Source organism: Typopeltis vanoorti, chromosome 14 (assembly GCF_054136105.1).
Source record: "Typopeltis vanoorti isolate ZY-2024b chromosome 14, IOZ_Tvanoo_1.0, whole genome shotgun sequence".
NCBI classification, from domain to species: Eukaryota; Metazoa; Arthropoda; class Arachnida; order Uropygi; family Thelyphonidae; genus Typopeltis; species Typopeltis vanoorti.
This window is the reverse complement of record NC_143562.1, coordinates 114402604-114418166: the sequence shown is the minus strand read 5'-3', so window position 1 is coordinate 114418166 and position 15563 is coordinate 114402604. Positions and strand designations below refer to the sequence as shown.

The following is a 15563-nucleotide window of genomic DNA, read 5'->3' as shown; positions in this document are numbered from 1 at the left end:
AGAATAAAAAAAAAAAAAGTGAAAAAGAGAAAGAGAGAGAGAAGGCTTATAAACTCAATGAACTATACAAGCAAGTTTGAAGCAGGCTTTTACAAACATCCATGTCAACAGAGTGGGATTTGAACCTATGACATCTTGGTTGGAGAGTCCATGTGCTATCCCTATCCACTCAGCTAACCAGGCCAGCAAGGCCTGAAGTAGCTGACACCATGTTTGATGTCAGATGTGATGTTTTAGAAGAAAAGTTCTGGCTTCTATCCCCCAGGCCCCAACCTCATGCTTCTACATGCAGCATGAGTGACTCCCCTTCAAGAACATACCAAACATACTGTACAGATTCAGCACTCCTCCATTTTAGAGTAAGACAGCAAAGCAGTTCAGTAGGCAAGCCTCCACACACTCAGGGCCAAACCTGATGGTAACAAAATTATGCTTTCTGATATTGCTGCATAATTGTACTGCCACTCGAAAAAGCAATGTGGTGTATGCTGTTCAAGTCTAACATTGCAATGGGCAGAGATGTTATAAGAATATGGGTGACATGTGTAAGATTATCTATCTCCTCTCACTGCATGTCCCTATTCTTTATTTATCATCATCAAATTCCTGATATGTACCCTCAAGAGGTGTGCACAGGATATCATGATAGTCTGACATGAAAAGTTTACATCATTATCAACATGAACAATTTCCCTCCAAATTAATCTATTATTTGTCAAATAAGATCTGACGGTATCCAATACTCTCAGATCTTATTTTGGTCTTCTAAGGCACTTCTTACTGTATCAATCCATCTAGATCTGTCTTCTTCTATGTCTCTTTTCTGCCATCCTACAAATAAACTTTGCCAACCTTTCCTCTTTCATTCTGTTTAAATGATCATACCATCTGACGTTAGTTCTGCTCAGACACACTTGAATGGTAACAATATCAAGTTGATGGAAGTTTTTTCACTTGGCTATGCCACCATCATATATTTGGTTTAATCCTTTATCATGTGTAAGCAAACAAAGTGTGTGTCCGAAGTATTTTCAGAATTGTGGTAAAGGTGGTATAAGTTCTCATCACTTGCCTTAGTATCTCCCATAATGCAAAGCACATCTCCTTGCAGACATGTATAATGCTATGCATTAAGGGAAGGGCACTACTCAGACCGGTTTCAACTTTTATTGAGGTCTCATCAGTGAGAGCCAGACCCAGAGGTGGTGATACTAAGGTGGAAGTAATGGAGAAGTCATATTTACCTATACCAGTTGCCACCTTATTATTAAAATTCTCTGGATTAGAAATAAGTTGATGGAAGTTTTTTCATTTGGCTATGCTACCAATTATATATTTAGTTTAATCCTTTATCCCCCAGTGATGATGACTTATACCTGATGAGAACTTATACCACCTTTACCACAAGTTGCACCAGTCCTGATAATACTTCAGGTGCGAACTTTGTTTGTTTACACTTGGATAAACGAACTTCCCATCTTCGTCAGAAGATAGGAAGTTCGATAGCAGTAGAGAAAGTCCTTTTAAGATGTCCTACCATATGATGCTTCGATGATCTACGTGTGTTGAATTATCACTGCCATAACCTAGTGCCCGATCGGAAATTTGGGGGGGGGGGAGCGGAATGTGCCCGTAAGCCCTTAGGATCTAGGACTATGTGATGAACTGGCAAGATTGTGAGTAAAATGTTTTAGATTGTGATGTTCAAACAACGAAAGTTGGTTCTGTTATCTATTAGCATAGAAAGTACTAGAGAAGTCGGAAAGCCATACTTCTGTTTGAATGTGAATAGTAGTATATAGAGTTCTAAAGATTTGCTAATGCTGTGTAAGGAAAAAAAATTGAATGTGGTTTAAGATTTGCCTTTTTCTGTTTATAATGTGAGTGAAGTTAAAGTGTGTTAAACTCTATCCGGTGTCTGAAAATTTATGTGTATTTATAATGTCCTTGTCTTAAAGCTTGAGCGAAAATGCTTAAATGATCGTGTAGAGAATTAGACATGTGATTTGTATTGTCTCCATTGTGCTCTTGTTGTCTTAGGTAGAACCAGACACGTGATATGTGCTGTATGATCTTTGTATATATTTTGTCTTAGAATGAATAAACATGTTTGTTTTGTTAATAGCTTGCTGATCTTGTTTTGCCAATGCACTGTCTCATAAAAATATCGAACCTGTGTACCCAAGGAATAGTGATAGCCACGACTGATAAAAAAATAGGAGTGGCTTGAGATAGAGTTAATTTAAGAGTTAATTCTGTGCTTAACTGAATGTTTCTCTTGTATGTAAGAGAAAGAAAAACAATTCTTTTATGCAATCCTTAATGGCGCAGTCGAAAAAAAATAAACTTTTAAGGATCAATACAAGAGAAATACAGTAATGTAGATTAAGAAATTGGTTCCAGCCAGAAGCTTTTCCTAAGTCTACACTTCGAGCATGTGAAATAGCATACTTACGACCTTGAGAGGGAGGAGTAAAACAAAGGTTATAGACTAAAGGATTAAGAATAACTGGGAGTTTTGTGCATGAAAAACTAACTCAAGCAACTACAATCTTAACTATGACATACAACTATGATATTAACGAAGAAGTAAATAAAAGTATTACAAATTGCACAGTCCGGCATAATTAATAAATAAATAAAATAAATTAATAATATCATAAAATAAAAGATATTTATAAGAGGAAGGGATTTTAAAACTGAAATGGAGACGGGCAAGACATATTGCATGGATGAAAAGTGATAAATGGACAATCAAGTGGCATCCATTGAAGGAAGATGAATGCTGGGAAGACCAGAGAAGATGGAAGGATGACCTAGTGGAGATGGCTGGAGAATGCTGGCATTGGGAAGCCTTCAACAGAGAATGACTGAAACAAATGGGGGAAGCCTATAACCATAAATGGTTATAAAAAGGGCTTAGAAGGAGTAAATAACAGGAGCTCTTGCAGATGTATGTATATATCCGAAATCTGATGTTGAAAAACAGATTCGAGCATTTTCCTAAATGTAATAAATTAATAAGTAAACACAAAGAAATATTTTCCAATGTTTCCATTAACCTAATGGAAACCTAATATTTCCAATAAATTTGAGTACAGAATTTACAATACCAGGTGAATTTGCTATTTCTCTTCTTGTCAGTCCATCGAACTCATCCATCCCACCATTTGTTGTATATGCAGAATGTGAAGGCTTTGGACTCCATGGATCCTGTGCTAATGGTGGTGTAACATTATTCCAAGGATCCTTATTATCTAAAAAAAAAAAAAAATGCAGAATAAGATGTAAAATATATTTCATTACTTGATTTTAACCCTATTACCAGTGACTTCATCCACATCACATATGATGAAAACTGGTATTCAAATTGAATTATATTTTGCTTATGTAAAAACATATGATAGATAATACATATCTAAGATTTACTGCACATATGTGTATTTATAAATTTATTTTATAAGTTATATAAAAAAGATTTTAGAAATGTACAAATTCCAAAAGGATAGCTTAAGGGTCAGAGTTAAGTGAGATTTTCCCATGGCACTTACAAAATATGTGACAAACCAATCAGGACTTCAGACCCAATGTCAGATCCACACAGTCTTATGATGAACTCCATTATTAGATATCTATAACTGTTAAGTGTCATAATAATGTTAGGTATGCATCTTGACACAGTCTGCATATCGTTGTAGTTATTCAATATTCCCTCCACCCACTGTATAATTTTGGTGACTGGCATTACAGAGAAAGATCTAGCTTGCTCTGCCTTTGACAACAATCCACTTGCTAACTAGTCAGTTATCTCTTCTTCTATGAAATTTCATATTCAACCTACTCAAACATAAGCATATTATACCAATAGCATCTGCAGCCTACAAAAAGCTTGATATTCTCTTTTGTTCCGAACAATACTTCTCTCCTGTTCAATACCTAATGCTTTTAAAGCTCAAATCTGCCTAACATTGGAATACTGTAATAAATTTAGTTTAATCCTTTATCCAAGTGTGTGCAAACAAAGTTTGCACCTGAAAGTATCTTCAGGACTGGGGTTTGTGAAGATACTTTCAGTATCTTCAGGACCCCAGTCCTGAAGATATTTTCCCGAAGATACTGAAAGTATCTTCACAAACCCCAGTCCTGAAGATACTTTCAGGTGCAAACTTTGTTTGCACACACTTGGATAAAGGATTAAACTAAATTTATTATAGTCTGACCAAGTGAAAAAATAAACTTTCAATTGGTTGTTCCCACATTTGGAATGGTGCTCCTAAAACCACTCTCAGAATTCTTGATTGTATTCAGAAGCGAGCAATTTGTTTAAATGATGGTCCTTCCTTACTAGATCACTCCAGTTGCTTTCAGAGACACTCTGTTGCTGCATTATATAGGTATTTGCATGGGTGCTACAGTGAATTAAACACTACCACTTTCTTCTGATCATGTATGAACACGAGCAGTTGCTTGTCAACACCCATATACAGTTCAACTCCAAACTCATCAAAACCAATTTTTCATTCTCTCCTGCATTCCCTACATTTCTGCTTACAGTCTTCCTTATACTGTTTTCCCAAATGGATACAAGTCTCAGGACTTCATGAAACACATCAACAAATTCCTAACTACTTGCCCACATACATAGCACTGTTGTGCCAATAGGTTTTAGGGACCTTTGTGTGTGTGTGTGTGTGTGTGTGTGTGTGTGTGTGTGTGTGTGTGTGTGTGTGTGTAAGGCTAATATTAAAAAAAAAGAGGAAATTGTGAAGAATGCAGAACTAAGGGAAAGCTTACTATGGTCATGCCAAAAAAAGGGAGTATTAGGAGTAAAGGGAGTTTGTGGCTTTATAAATGTTAGGCTGCAAATCATTGGTGTCAGTGAAGATGTTGTTGACAAACAATGATACATTGATGGGGATATGCTGGCTGTAGCATTTTTGGAAAGACAGAAAGGATAACAGAGGTGACATAATATTACTGATGAGTTCAAGAGTCATGTCCACTCTGTATGAAATTTCAAATAAACTGCAGTAATAATCACTGAGGCTTGAGGTGAATAGTAGAGTAGGTGAGAATTTCAGATATTTTGTGCTGCTACAGGCTAGGAAATGTACAGAAATGATTCTGACATATTTGGCAGATGAGATTAGTGAGTTGCAGGGAGATAATAATAATGGGTAGCTAACTATGGAAGCAAAAAAAAAAGAGAGAGAGAGCATGAGACTAAAGAAAGTGGATGCCTTGAGGTGCTTCGTGTATAGCTACTGTTACAGCATATAGCTGAAGTAACATAATGAAATGAGTGCTGGATTTAATAACAACTCAGACAGGGATAAAGGAAAACAGAAAAATGTCACAAATATGCCACAAAATGGAGAGCGAGTGATCATGCAAATCTGACAAGGGATGGCTAGGAAACTGCAAGCATCACTTGAACAAGAGATGTGTGGTATTACAGAAAAACAGATTCAGGAAACAGACTGGTGATCTGCCAAGAGATGTGAGGCATCTCGCCTCTTCATCAATTGAAGAGGAAAGAAATAAGCAGTGGCTGACACAATATGACTATGTCAGATTGTATTCCTAAGTAAAGTAGAGATGAAATGGATAAATCACTGAATTATGTACAAGCTGATGAGAAACAGGATGCAATGGAGAAGGTATCAAAGAACAAGGTGCTCTCAGCAATACAAGGAGAATAAGGCACAAGTTAAAACAACGACAAGTGTCATGAAGAATGAGAAAATAGCATATGAAAAGATAGCTACCTTATTCTTAGTGAATTCTACAGTTAGGTAGTGCTTGTTATGTGCTGGGGTTGGATTCTTGAGAATCGGTGCATATATCAAAAACGTGCAAAACAGGAGACAAACATGGAATAATAGAGCTGCATTCCCAAGCAAGCGAGATCCCAATCTTTAAAGATGAATTTTATCAAAAATGTACCTGGTTTTCATACCTAATAAGGCATATAAAGAGTATTAAATAAAATATTCAGTACCAATAAAGAATTTAGCCAAAAGGATTTCACACAGTGAAATATCTGCAAAACTGTATGAATTACCGAAGACAAATGGAATTTGGTTAGAAAGCGACAGTGGTGGGAAAGTGTGCTGAAAATGCTATGAGAGAGAGGAATGAAAAGTGTGTCTCAGGTCACCAGATTGAAGTAGTGAATGGAACAAAGAATATGCTTGAAAATGTGTGTGATGTAATGGCAGACAGGACTGAAAAATTAAATGTGATGTGGTTGAGAGAGAGAGAGAAAAAGTTTGAACAAAAGTATGGCTGATATAAAGAATAAAGAGTTGGCTGCAATGAGGAAGATAGCTCGTTTACACAGTAATACACAGGAAGAAGTGAGAACTGGAGCGAATGCAGAAATGTCTGGCAAGCGGGTCAGCTGATAACAGAAAGAAATGCAAGATAAGAGAAATGTGGGCTTGACCAAGAGAAAAAAGAAATATTAAGGAGCAAGTCTTGTACGGTGATTCAACCATAAAAGGTGTGATCGATGAGAGATTGACAACATTGCTTTCCAAGTGTGAAAAAGTAATGATATTAGTGAGGCTATTAGAGCACAAAAGAGTAGGGTGAAAGAGATGATCATATTGGCTGGAATGAATGACTTGAAAGGAGAAAAGTATGACATGAGAGAGAGAGAACATGAAAGAATTACTGGAATTACTGTATCAAAAGAAATGAGTGAGAGAGTTAAGATAGTGAGTCTGTTGACGAAGTATGACAGAGTAGAGCTGAGAAGAAGGGCCATAATAGCAAATGACTTGATGTGTAGGTTATGCAGGAGGAGTAGTATGGAATTTGTGGATGAGTGGAGTGAGTTTGATGGGCAAAAGGAAGAAGGATGGTTTGCATCTAAATGGATTTGGTGTTTAGAGAATGGAAAAAGTGTTGTTGAATGAAGTGAAAACAGATGTGCAGAATCAGGGAAACTAAAACTAGTTTTTTTTTTTTTTTTTTTTTTTTGGAGGGGGGGGAAATGGTGTTGAGTAGATATGGAGAAATCAGTGGGGCAGTGGAGTGTATCATCATCACCATCATCAAATTCCTGCCATGTACCCTAAAGGGGTGTACAAGATATGATAGTACTACATGAAAAAATTACATCATTACTAACTTCCAGTGGAGTGTAAGAATGTGTATAATATGCCTAAGTTAATATCACTAGTAACAAACTAGAATGGAATAGTTAGTATAAAGCGTCAGGATAGCAGTGGGCCTAAGTGTCTTTTGCACTTTATGTATGCTAATACATGGAGCATTCAGAACAAGGAGGAGGAATTATTGGGATTGGTTAGTTCATCCTGTCCACAGGTTATTGGCATTAGTGAGACATGGATAACAGAAGATGATATAGTTAATGGGATAGAATGTGAAGGGTATAATGTATTCAGGAAGGATAGAGAGAAAACAATGGGGGAGGGAGGAGTGTTATTGATGATAGCCGATGAACTGCAACCAAAGAGAGAAGAAGTTCAACTACAGGACAACGAAAATAGCACATTTGAGGCTATCTGGTGAGATATAGGCCAGCAGAACAAAATATAGCGGAATGCTGCTAAACACCAGGGGATAGAAAAGATGATAGAAATAGTATGCATTGGCAAACAGACTTAATGAGTGGAGAACAGATAATTATTACGGGGGGATTTGAACTATGATAACATAGATTGGAAGGAAGAGAGGACACATGGGAGGAAGGAAATGGAATTTATGCAGTTACTAAGGAAAATTACCTGAGACAGCATGTGATGGAATACAAGACGTTCAAAAAAAAGACCGAAGTTTTGCTATAAAGACTTTATTGCTCATTTTACAACATTTTAAGCATTATCCCCTTCAAAGTAGTCCCCTCTACGCAATACACCGATCCCAACGTTTCTTCCATTGTTGGAATGCACTTTCTGTGATAGCACAGTCCTTTTATCACATTTTCCTGAATCTCCTCTATGGTTTGGAAATGACATCCTTTCAAAGTGGTTTTAAGTTTGAGAAACAAGAAAAAGTCTGCTGGGGCTAAGTCCAAAGAATAGGGTGGATGGGGAACAGTGGTTGTCTGATGTTTTGCCATTCGTATGACTGTGCATTGTCGTGTTGCAGCATCCAAGTGTGGTTTTCCCACAATTCAGAACTCTTCCTGTGCACAGCATCCTTCAAACGCTCTAAAACTTCCTGGTACACTCTCTGTTTACCATCTAGCCACGTGGTACAAATTCATAATGCATAATTCCTTTCCAATCAAAAAACACGACCAACATCACCTTGAATTTTGACCGACTCATTCATCGATGCTTAAACCACTCATAGCACTGCGTTCGGCTTATACAGCCCTCCTCGTATACTTGGTTAAGCACTTGAAATGTCTCTGTAAAATTTTTACCAAGTTTGCAGCAAAATTGCACACATGCACACATTGTTCTTTAAGCTCTTTCGTTGTCATTTGTCACTAATCTGACAAACAGCTTGTGCACGTGCTCACTTCAGCAGATGTGACTAATGCTCATAGCAGAATGGAGCAAATGGCAGTTTGTTGTCAAAATCTGCCACTAGGTGTGCTCAGTAGCTGCATCATGCCCTCTGTGCCGGTTAGCATGCTATTTAAAATGTTCGGTCCTTTTTTTCATGCCTCAGTAACTTGCTCACATTTTATAATGTGAGCAAGTTACTGAAATGAATCAAGGTAATGGGTTTATAGTGATACTGCTGGACTTTGCAAAGGCCTTTAACAAGATACCACATGGAATTCTAATCAGTAAACTGCAGCTCATGGGGGATGGATATAGGGTTGGTGACATGGATAACAGTGTGGTTGATGGAGAGATATCAGGGAGTAGTTTATTCAGGAGCAAAATCCAAAAGAAGACCTGTGACTAGTGGCATGCTGCAGTGTTCTGTTCTATGACTGCTACTGTTTAAATTGTACACATTTCCTATATCATTTTGCTTAATGATATAGGAAAGGATCTGAGAGGAACTGTTCAGTTATTGGCCAATGATGCAAAGTTGGATAGAGCAATAGTTAATACACATGATGTCAAAATTTTGCAGGATGATTTGGACAGACTCGCAGACTGGGCAAAGGAGAATGGATGTCAGTTTAATGTGGCAAAGTGTAAGGTTATGCATTTTGGGGTGAAAAGATTACCAGCTGTATATCACATTGGTGGAACTGTACTCCAGTAGATTGACAAAGCCAGAGACATGGGACTGTTAGTGGATAAATAATTCAAGTTTAGGGGACACAAAGCAAAAGTGATTAAAGCAGATCAGATCACTTGGTAACTGAAGAATACCTTGACAAGCAGTTATTGTCCCTCTTTATCGAGCCTTGATAAGATCCCATCTTGATTACTGCATGCAGATCTGTGCTCCAGGGTTTCTTAGTGATGAGGAGGAGGTGAAGAGGATCCAGAAGCGAGTGACAAAGATGGTAGTAGGTCTATGGCAGGGGTGGAGAACCCTTGGCACGCGTGCCAAATGGAGCACGCCAACGCCCCCCCCCCCCCCCCGGCATGCAACCCAGGGCTCACCTTAAAAATAAAATTATTAGCAAGGGTGTTAGAACTAGGATTTTTTGCTAGGAGAGTAGTGAATGAGTGGAATAGGTTGCAAAAGTCTGTTGTAGATGCCATGATTGTGAACAAATGACAGATAATGCACAAATGTTGAATAGTAACTGACATGATGTTTAGGGCCTCTCTCGACAAGTGTAAGGACTCCCTGGCAGCCCATAATAATAATAATAATAATATAAAACAACTATTAACTACATCTTCTTTAGCTGGCATGCTGAAGACTCACAGGAGGCTCAAATGCTTGAAGAATCTCTCACCTGAAACCTTACCTGCAGTTTTCAATTTCTGATTATAGCCTCTTGATGTGGGGGTGCTTAAGGGTCAAAGCTGTATAACTAAGAGGAGACCTCCACATAGCCTTTAAAGGAATGCGGAGAACCGACCAGGGATTCTGACCTAATGTCCAATCCTCACCTTCTCGTGGTGCACCCTGTTGGGTATCTACTTTGATACTGAACGAACAAGGATGGGCTGGCAATTTGGGATTTAGCTGACCAAATTGTATTATTATTGGTTAAACCAAAATAAAAAAATGATAGTACAACATGATAAAATTTCATGCCGGCTGGGGCATCGCCCGGTTAAACAAGGCCGCCGTTGTTTTCGCCAGGGAACCAGGGCGAACAGCGAAAAGTCAGCTACTGGAACAAATCTGAAAACAAACCCCAACTCAATATCACCAGAGTTAAAGATCGGTACTATCAACGTAAGAAGCCTGAATGGCAAAGAATTGGAGCTAGTTGAGGAATTAGATAAGTACAAGATCGACATAATAGGTGTGACTTAAACAAAAAAGACCAAAACTGGTGAGATCTTTCTGAGCAATAAATACAAAATGTTATATTCAGGCAATGACAATCAAGGAAAAGAAAGAGTAGCCATAATATTCAACACAAAATAAGTGGCTAATCTTCTTGAATGGCAGTCAGTCTCAAGTAGAGTAATGTGGGCAAATATGAGAATGGGGAACTGGACAATGAGACTTATTTGTGCCTATGGTCCCACAGAAGGTTCTACTAAGGTAGAAGTGGAGGAATTTTTTGACGCTTTAGAAAAAGCAACTGACACAATGAAAAAGGAAAAGTTGGTCCTTGTTGGGGATCTAAATAGCAGAGTAGGAAATGATTGTGAGACATACAAAAATATTTTGGAAAAACTTGGAGAAAACAGTAAAGCTAATAATAATGGCAAATATCTGTTGGATTTCTGCTCAGGACATGGACTGGTTATTACTAACACCATGTTCCAACATAAAAATGTGCACAAATTCACATGGAGAGAAGAGGCTAGGAATAAGAAAAGTCTCATTGACTATGTTATTGTTGATAGTGATGTTTTCTCCCTGGTGCAGGACACCAGAGTGTACAGAGGATTTGAAATTGGAAGTGATCACTATTTAGTCTTGAGCAGGATAAAATTGAATTTCATATTGAAAAGAATAACATGTAAGAAAGTTTTAAAGCGAATAAAAGTTGAGCAGCTCTCAGATGTGAACTGTAGACTAAAATACAGAAAGATTATTGAAAAGAAAATGAAAGAGTTTGAGAACAGGAATCAAACCTTGGAGATTCAGTGGCAAACTCTGAAGAAAACATTGATTGATTCTGCCAGAGAGGCATGTGGTGAAGTTGTGTGCAAGGATAAAAAAATCAGAACTCCCTGGTAGACACAGGAAGTTAAAGAGGCAGTGAAGGAAAAGAAGAAAGCATATCAAAAGTTCCTGGCAAATAAGTCAGCTTTTACTCTTAGAGAATACAGAGACAAATGCAAGAATGCTAAACACTGTGTAAAACTAGCTAAACAAAAGTCATGGGAGGACTTTGGCAAGAATATAGAAAATAAATATCAAGAAGGTGGCAAAATATTCTGGAGGTTGTTGAAGAAACTTAGGAATGGAGGAAAGATTGCTGTAAAAGGAGTTAGAGATGATAAAGGTGACATGAAAACAGGAGAAAAAGATATCCTTGAATTATGGAGTAATTACTTTGAAAAACTGCTAAATGAAACAAGCAGTGATGACAGCACAGTGATAAAAAAACACCGACCAGGCATGCAGTCAGGAATACATATCCATTTTTGAAGTAGAAAAAGCCATCCAAGGCTTGAAATGTGGAAAGGCAGCAGGAGTAGATGATATTCGACCAGAAATGCTGAAGTATGGTGGTATAAATGCCTTACAGTGGCTGCACTGCATAGTTCAGAAATCCTGGACAGAGGGACGAATTCCCGATGATTGGAGTAGAGCTCTCATAGTACCCATATATAAAAAGGGAAATAAAACTGAATGTGAGAATTACAAAGGTATTTCCCTACTGAGTGTTCCTGGCAAGATCTATGCAAGTATACTTGAGAAACGGTTGAGAAGAATTGTGGAAGAAAAGCTTGGTGAAGAACAAGCTGGATTCAGGCCAAAAAGAGGCTGTCAGGATCAGATCTTCACATTATGACAAATAGTCGAGAAAGCATGGGAATATAAAAAAGATCTGTATTTCAGTTTTGTCGATTTGGAAAAGGCATATGACAAGGTGCCAAGAAAGAAGCTATTCAATACGCTGCAGTTATATGATGTCAATGGGGCATTATATGAAGCAATACTTAGTCTTTATTTGAGTTGTAAGTCAGCAGTTAGAATTGAAGGAAGTACAGGAAGATGGTTTAATCTTAAATCTGGTGTGAGACAAGGATGTACATTATCCCCTCTGTTATTCATTATCTATATGGATCACATTATGAAGGAAAGTGGTATTAAACCTGATATCAAAATTGGAGATGTTAATGTCAGCTCTTTGCTTTATGCGGATGATGTTATACTTCTAAATAAATCCGTAACAAGTCTGCAAGATTCTCTGACTAAATTGAATAGCTGTTGTAATAGATATGGTATGAAGGTCAGCAATAAAAAGACAAAGACAATGAAAATAGGAAGAATAATTGAAAATGTCAACTGTGTTGTGAATGGATAACCTGTGGAACAAGTAAAACATTTCAGCTACTTAGGCACGATTTTTACTGAAGATAGTAAATTAAATATAGAAATAGACAACAGAATCAGCAATGCTGGTATGGTGGGAAGTCAATTGAATAAATCATATGGAATAAGAGAGAAATTAGTCGGAACACTAAATTAGCGGTATACGAGACAGTGTTCAAACCAGTTTTAACTTATGGATCAGAGAGCTGGGTCAGAAGTAAAACACTTGACCAAAGACTAGAGACTGCGGATATGAGAGTCCTGAGAAAGATTAGAGGCATGAACAGATGGCATCAATGGCAATATCATATTAAAAATGAGGATATTAGGAAAGAACTTGACATTGTCAGCATCCAGGAATGCATTAGCAGAGCTAATCTCAGGTGGTATGGTCACTTAAATAGAATGGGAGAGGAAAGATTAGCAAAACAAGTGTTCTCTGCCAGGTTGGCAGGAAAATGACCCAGAGGAAGACCAAGATATAGGTGTATTGAAACGGTACAAAGTGCCTTAGACGATAGAAATATAAGATCTGATAATGGTGGAGTCTTGACAAGTAACAGACTGATTTGGAGGAAAATTGTAGATAGGAAGTTAGCAATGATGTAATTTTTTCATGTAGTACTGTCATATCCTGTACACTCCTTGAGGGTACATGGCAGGAATTTGATGATGATGCCTCTTGGTGTGTAACCATCATATCATCATCAATTTCCCAAGAGGTGTTCAGGTTACTATGGCAGCACTACATGATTAAGTTTACATTATTCTTAATCTCTTATCCACAATTTTTCTCCAAATTAGTCTATTACTTATAAGCACTCTGATATTGTCATATCTAACATTTCATTCTTCTAAGGCAGTTCTGACTGAATCAATCCACCTAGACCTGGGTCATCCTCTCTTCTGGGTCTCTTTCCTACCATCTCGGCATCAAACACCTGATTTGCCTACCTTTCCTCACCCAATCTATTTAAGTGGCCAATACCACCTTAGCTCTGCTAACACATTCCTGAATGCTAATAATGTCAAGTTCCTTTCTAATATTTTTATTTTTAATATGATCCTGCCATTCAAGCTATTGGTTTACTCCCCCAATTTTTCTCAGAAGCCTCGCATCTGTGGTCTCTAGTCTTTCAAGTGTTTTATTTCTAACAAAACTCTCAGATCGATCACTTAAAACTGGTTTGACCACGGTCTTGTATACTGCTAATTTGGTGCTTTGGCTAATTTCTTTCTTATTCCATATAAATTTATTCAGCTGGCTACCCACCATACAAGCTTTGGCTCATTCTGTTGTCTATTTCCAGATTTAACCTCTCTTCACTATAAATGCTGCCTAAATAGCCGAAATATTTTACTTGTTCTATAGGATCGCCCGTGTGGCTCAGTGGAAGTGGTGTTTGCACTCCTAAGGGCTAAAATGCCCGAAGGTAGACTTTGAGTTCAAGTCTAGTCGCTGACTTGAGGAACTTTTACTAATCCTTGTTTCAACCGGTTCCCGAGTTAGTCAATCTTTGGCACAGGCAAGCGGGTTTTTTCTCCCAGAAACTTGGTTTTTTCATCCCATAAACTCAAGAAAATCGACCATAGAAGCCACACTATTTCAGACATTAAAAATATTGTGTTAGAGTTAGGGACCATGAGATGGTGGCACTTGCTAGCCACCTTCTTTATTGTGTACTGATTAATTAGTGATAGCCTTGGGCCAACTATTTCTCATTGGGTACCAGTGGGGATTGAACCACTCAGTGTGCAAAAAAGTTAGATAGGGCTAAAACGGCCTTGCCTACTCCCTATATGGGAATAAAAAGGCATTAGCTGATTTCATCCCCCCCCCATAGGATCTCCATTCACAATGCAGCTGAAGTCTTCTATACTCCTTCCTATTTTCATAGTTTGGACCTTTTTATTGCTGATTTTCATGCCAAATTTGTTACAGCTGTTATTCAATTTAGTGAGGGAATCCTGGAGACTTGCATTACAGTGTTTAGGAGTACAATATCTGCAAAAAAATAGTTTGACATCTCAAATTCTTCTAATATCAGGCCTAATGTCACTTTTTTTCTTAATGTAATCCATATAGATGATGAGTAAGAGTGGAGATAATGTGCATCCTTGTCTTACCCCTGATTTTACATCAAACCATCTTCCTGTATTTCCTTCAATTCTAACTGCTGACTGATAACTTTAATATAGACTATGGATTGCTCTGTAGTGTTTTTGAAAAACTTTTATCTGGGCACCTTGTCGTATGGCTTTTCCAGATCTACAAAATGTAAGTACAGATCCTTGTCATATTCCTAAAATTTCTCAAACATTTGTCTTAAAGTGAAAATCTGATCTTGACAACCTCTATTTGGCCTGAACCCTGCTTGTTCTTCTCCAAGTTTCTCTTCCACAATCTTTCTCAACCTCTTTTTAAGTATACTTACATAAATCTTACCTGGAACAATCAGTAGAGAAATTCCTCTTCAATTCTCACATTCAGTTTTGTCCCCTTTTTTTATAGATGGGTATTATGAGAGCTCTACTCCAATTATTGGGAATTCAACGTTCTGTCCAGGCCATCTGAATTATGCAATGTAGCCATTGCAAAACTTTTATACCTCCATACTTAAGCATTTCTGGCTGAATATCATCTACTCCAGCTGCCTTTCCACAATTCAAGTTTTTTATGACATTTTCTACCTCAATGTATTGATATGTACTCCTATTTGCATTCGTCTTGAAAATTTTCTAGTACAGTTCTGTCGCTGCTTGGGTTGTTTAACAGTCTTTAAAGAAATTACTCCAGACATCTAGGATATACTTATCTTTATCATCTCTGATTCCTTTTACTTAGAAATGGAGGAAAGTATTCTTTCCTCCATTTCTAAGCTTCTTCAATTGCCTTCAGAACATTAACATTATTTTCTATACTCTTACCAAAGTCTTCCCATGACTTTTGTTAGCTACTTTTACACATAAGCTCAGCTCGCTTACATTTTTCTCTG

The 15563-nt window shown here is 37.6% G+C and overlaps 1 protein-coding gene across 2 annotated transcripts in view; it reads right to left on the bottom strand.

Annotated features, from left to right (window-relative positions):
• The window catches only part of lqf (epsin homolog lqf), a 310461-nt gene that overhangs the window by 65356 nt on the left and 229542 nt on the right, over positions 1-15563 (bottom strand). For both annotated transcript variants that reach the window (XM_090403527.1, XM_090403528.1), the window contains one exon: positions 3114-3257. In XM_090403527.1, coding sequence (XP_090259653.1) covers positions 3114-3257 — 144 coding nt within the window. The remainder of the gene's footprint in view (positions 1-3113; positions 3258-15563) is intronic.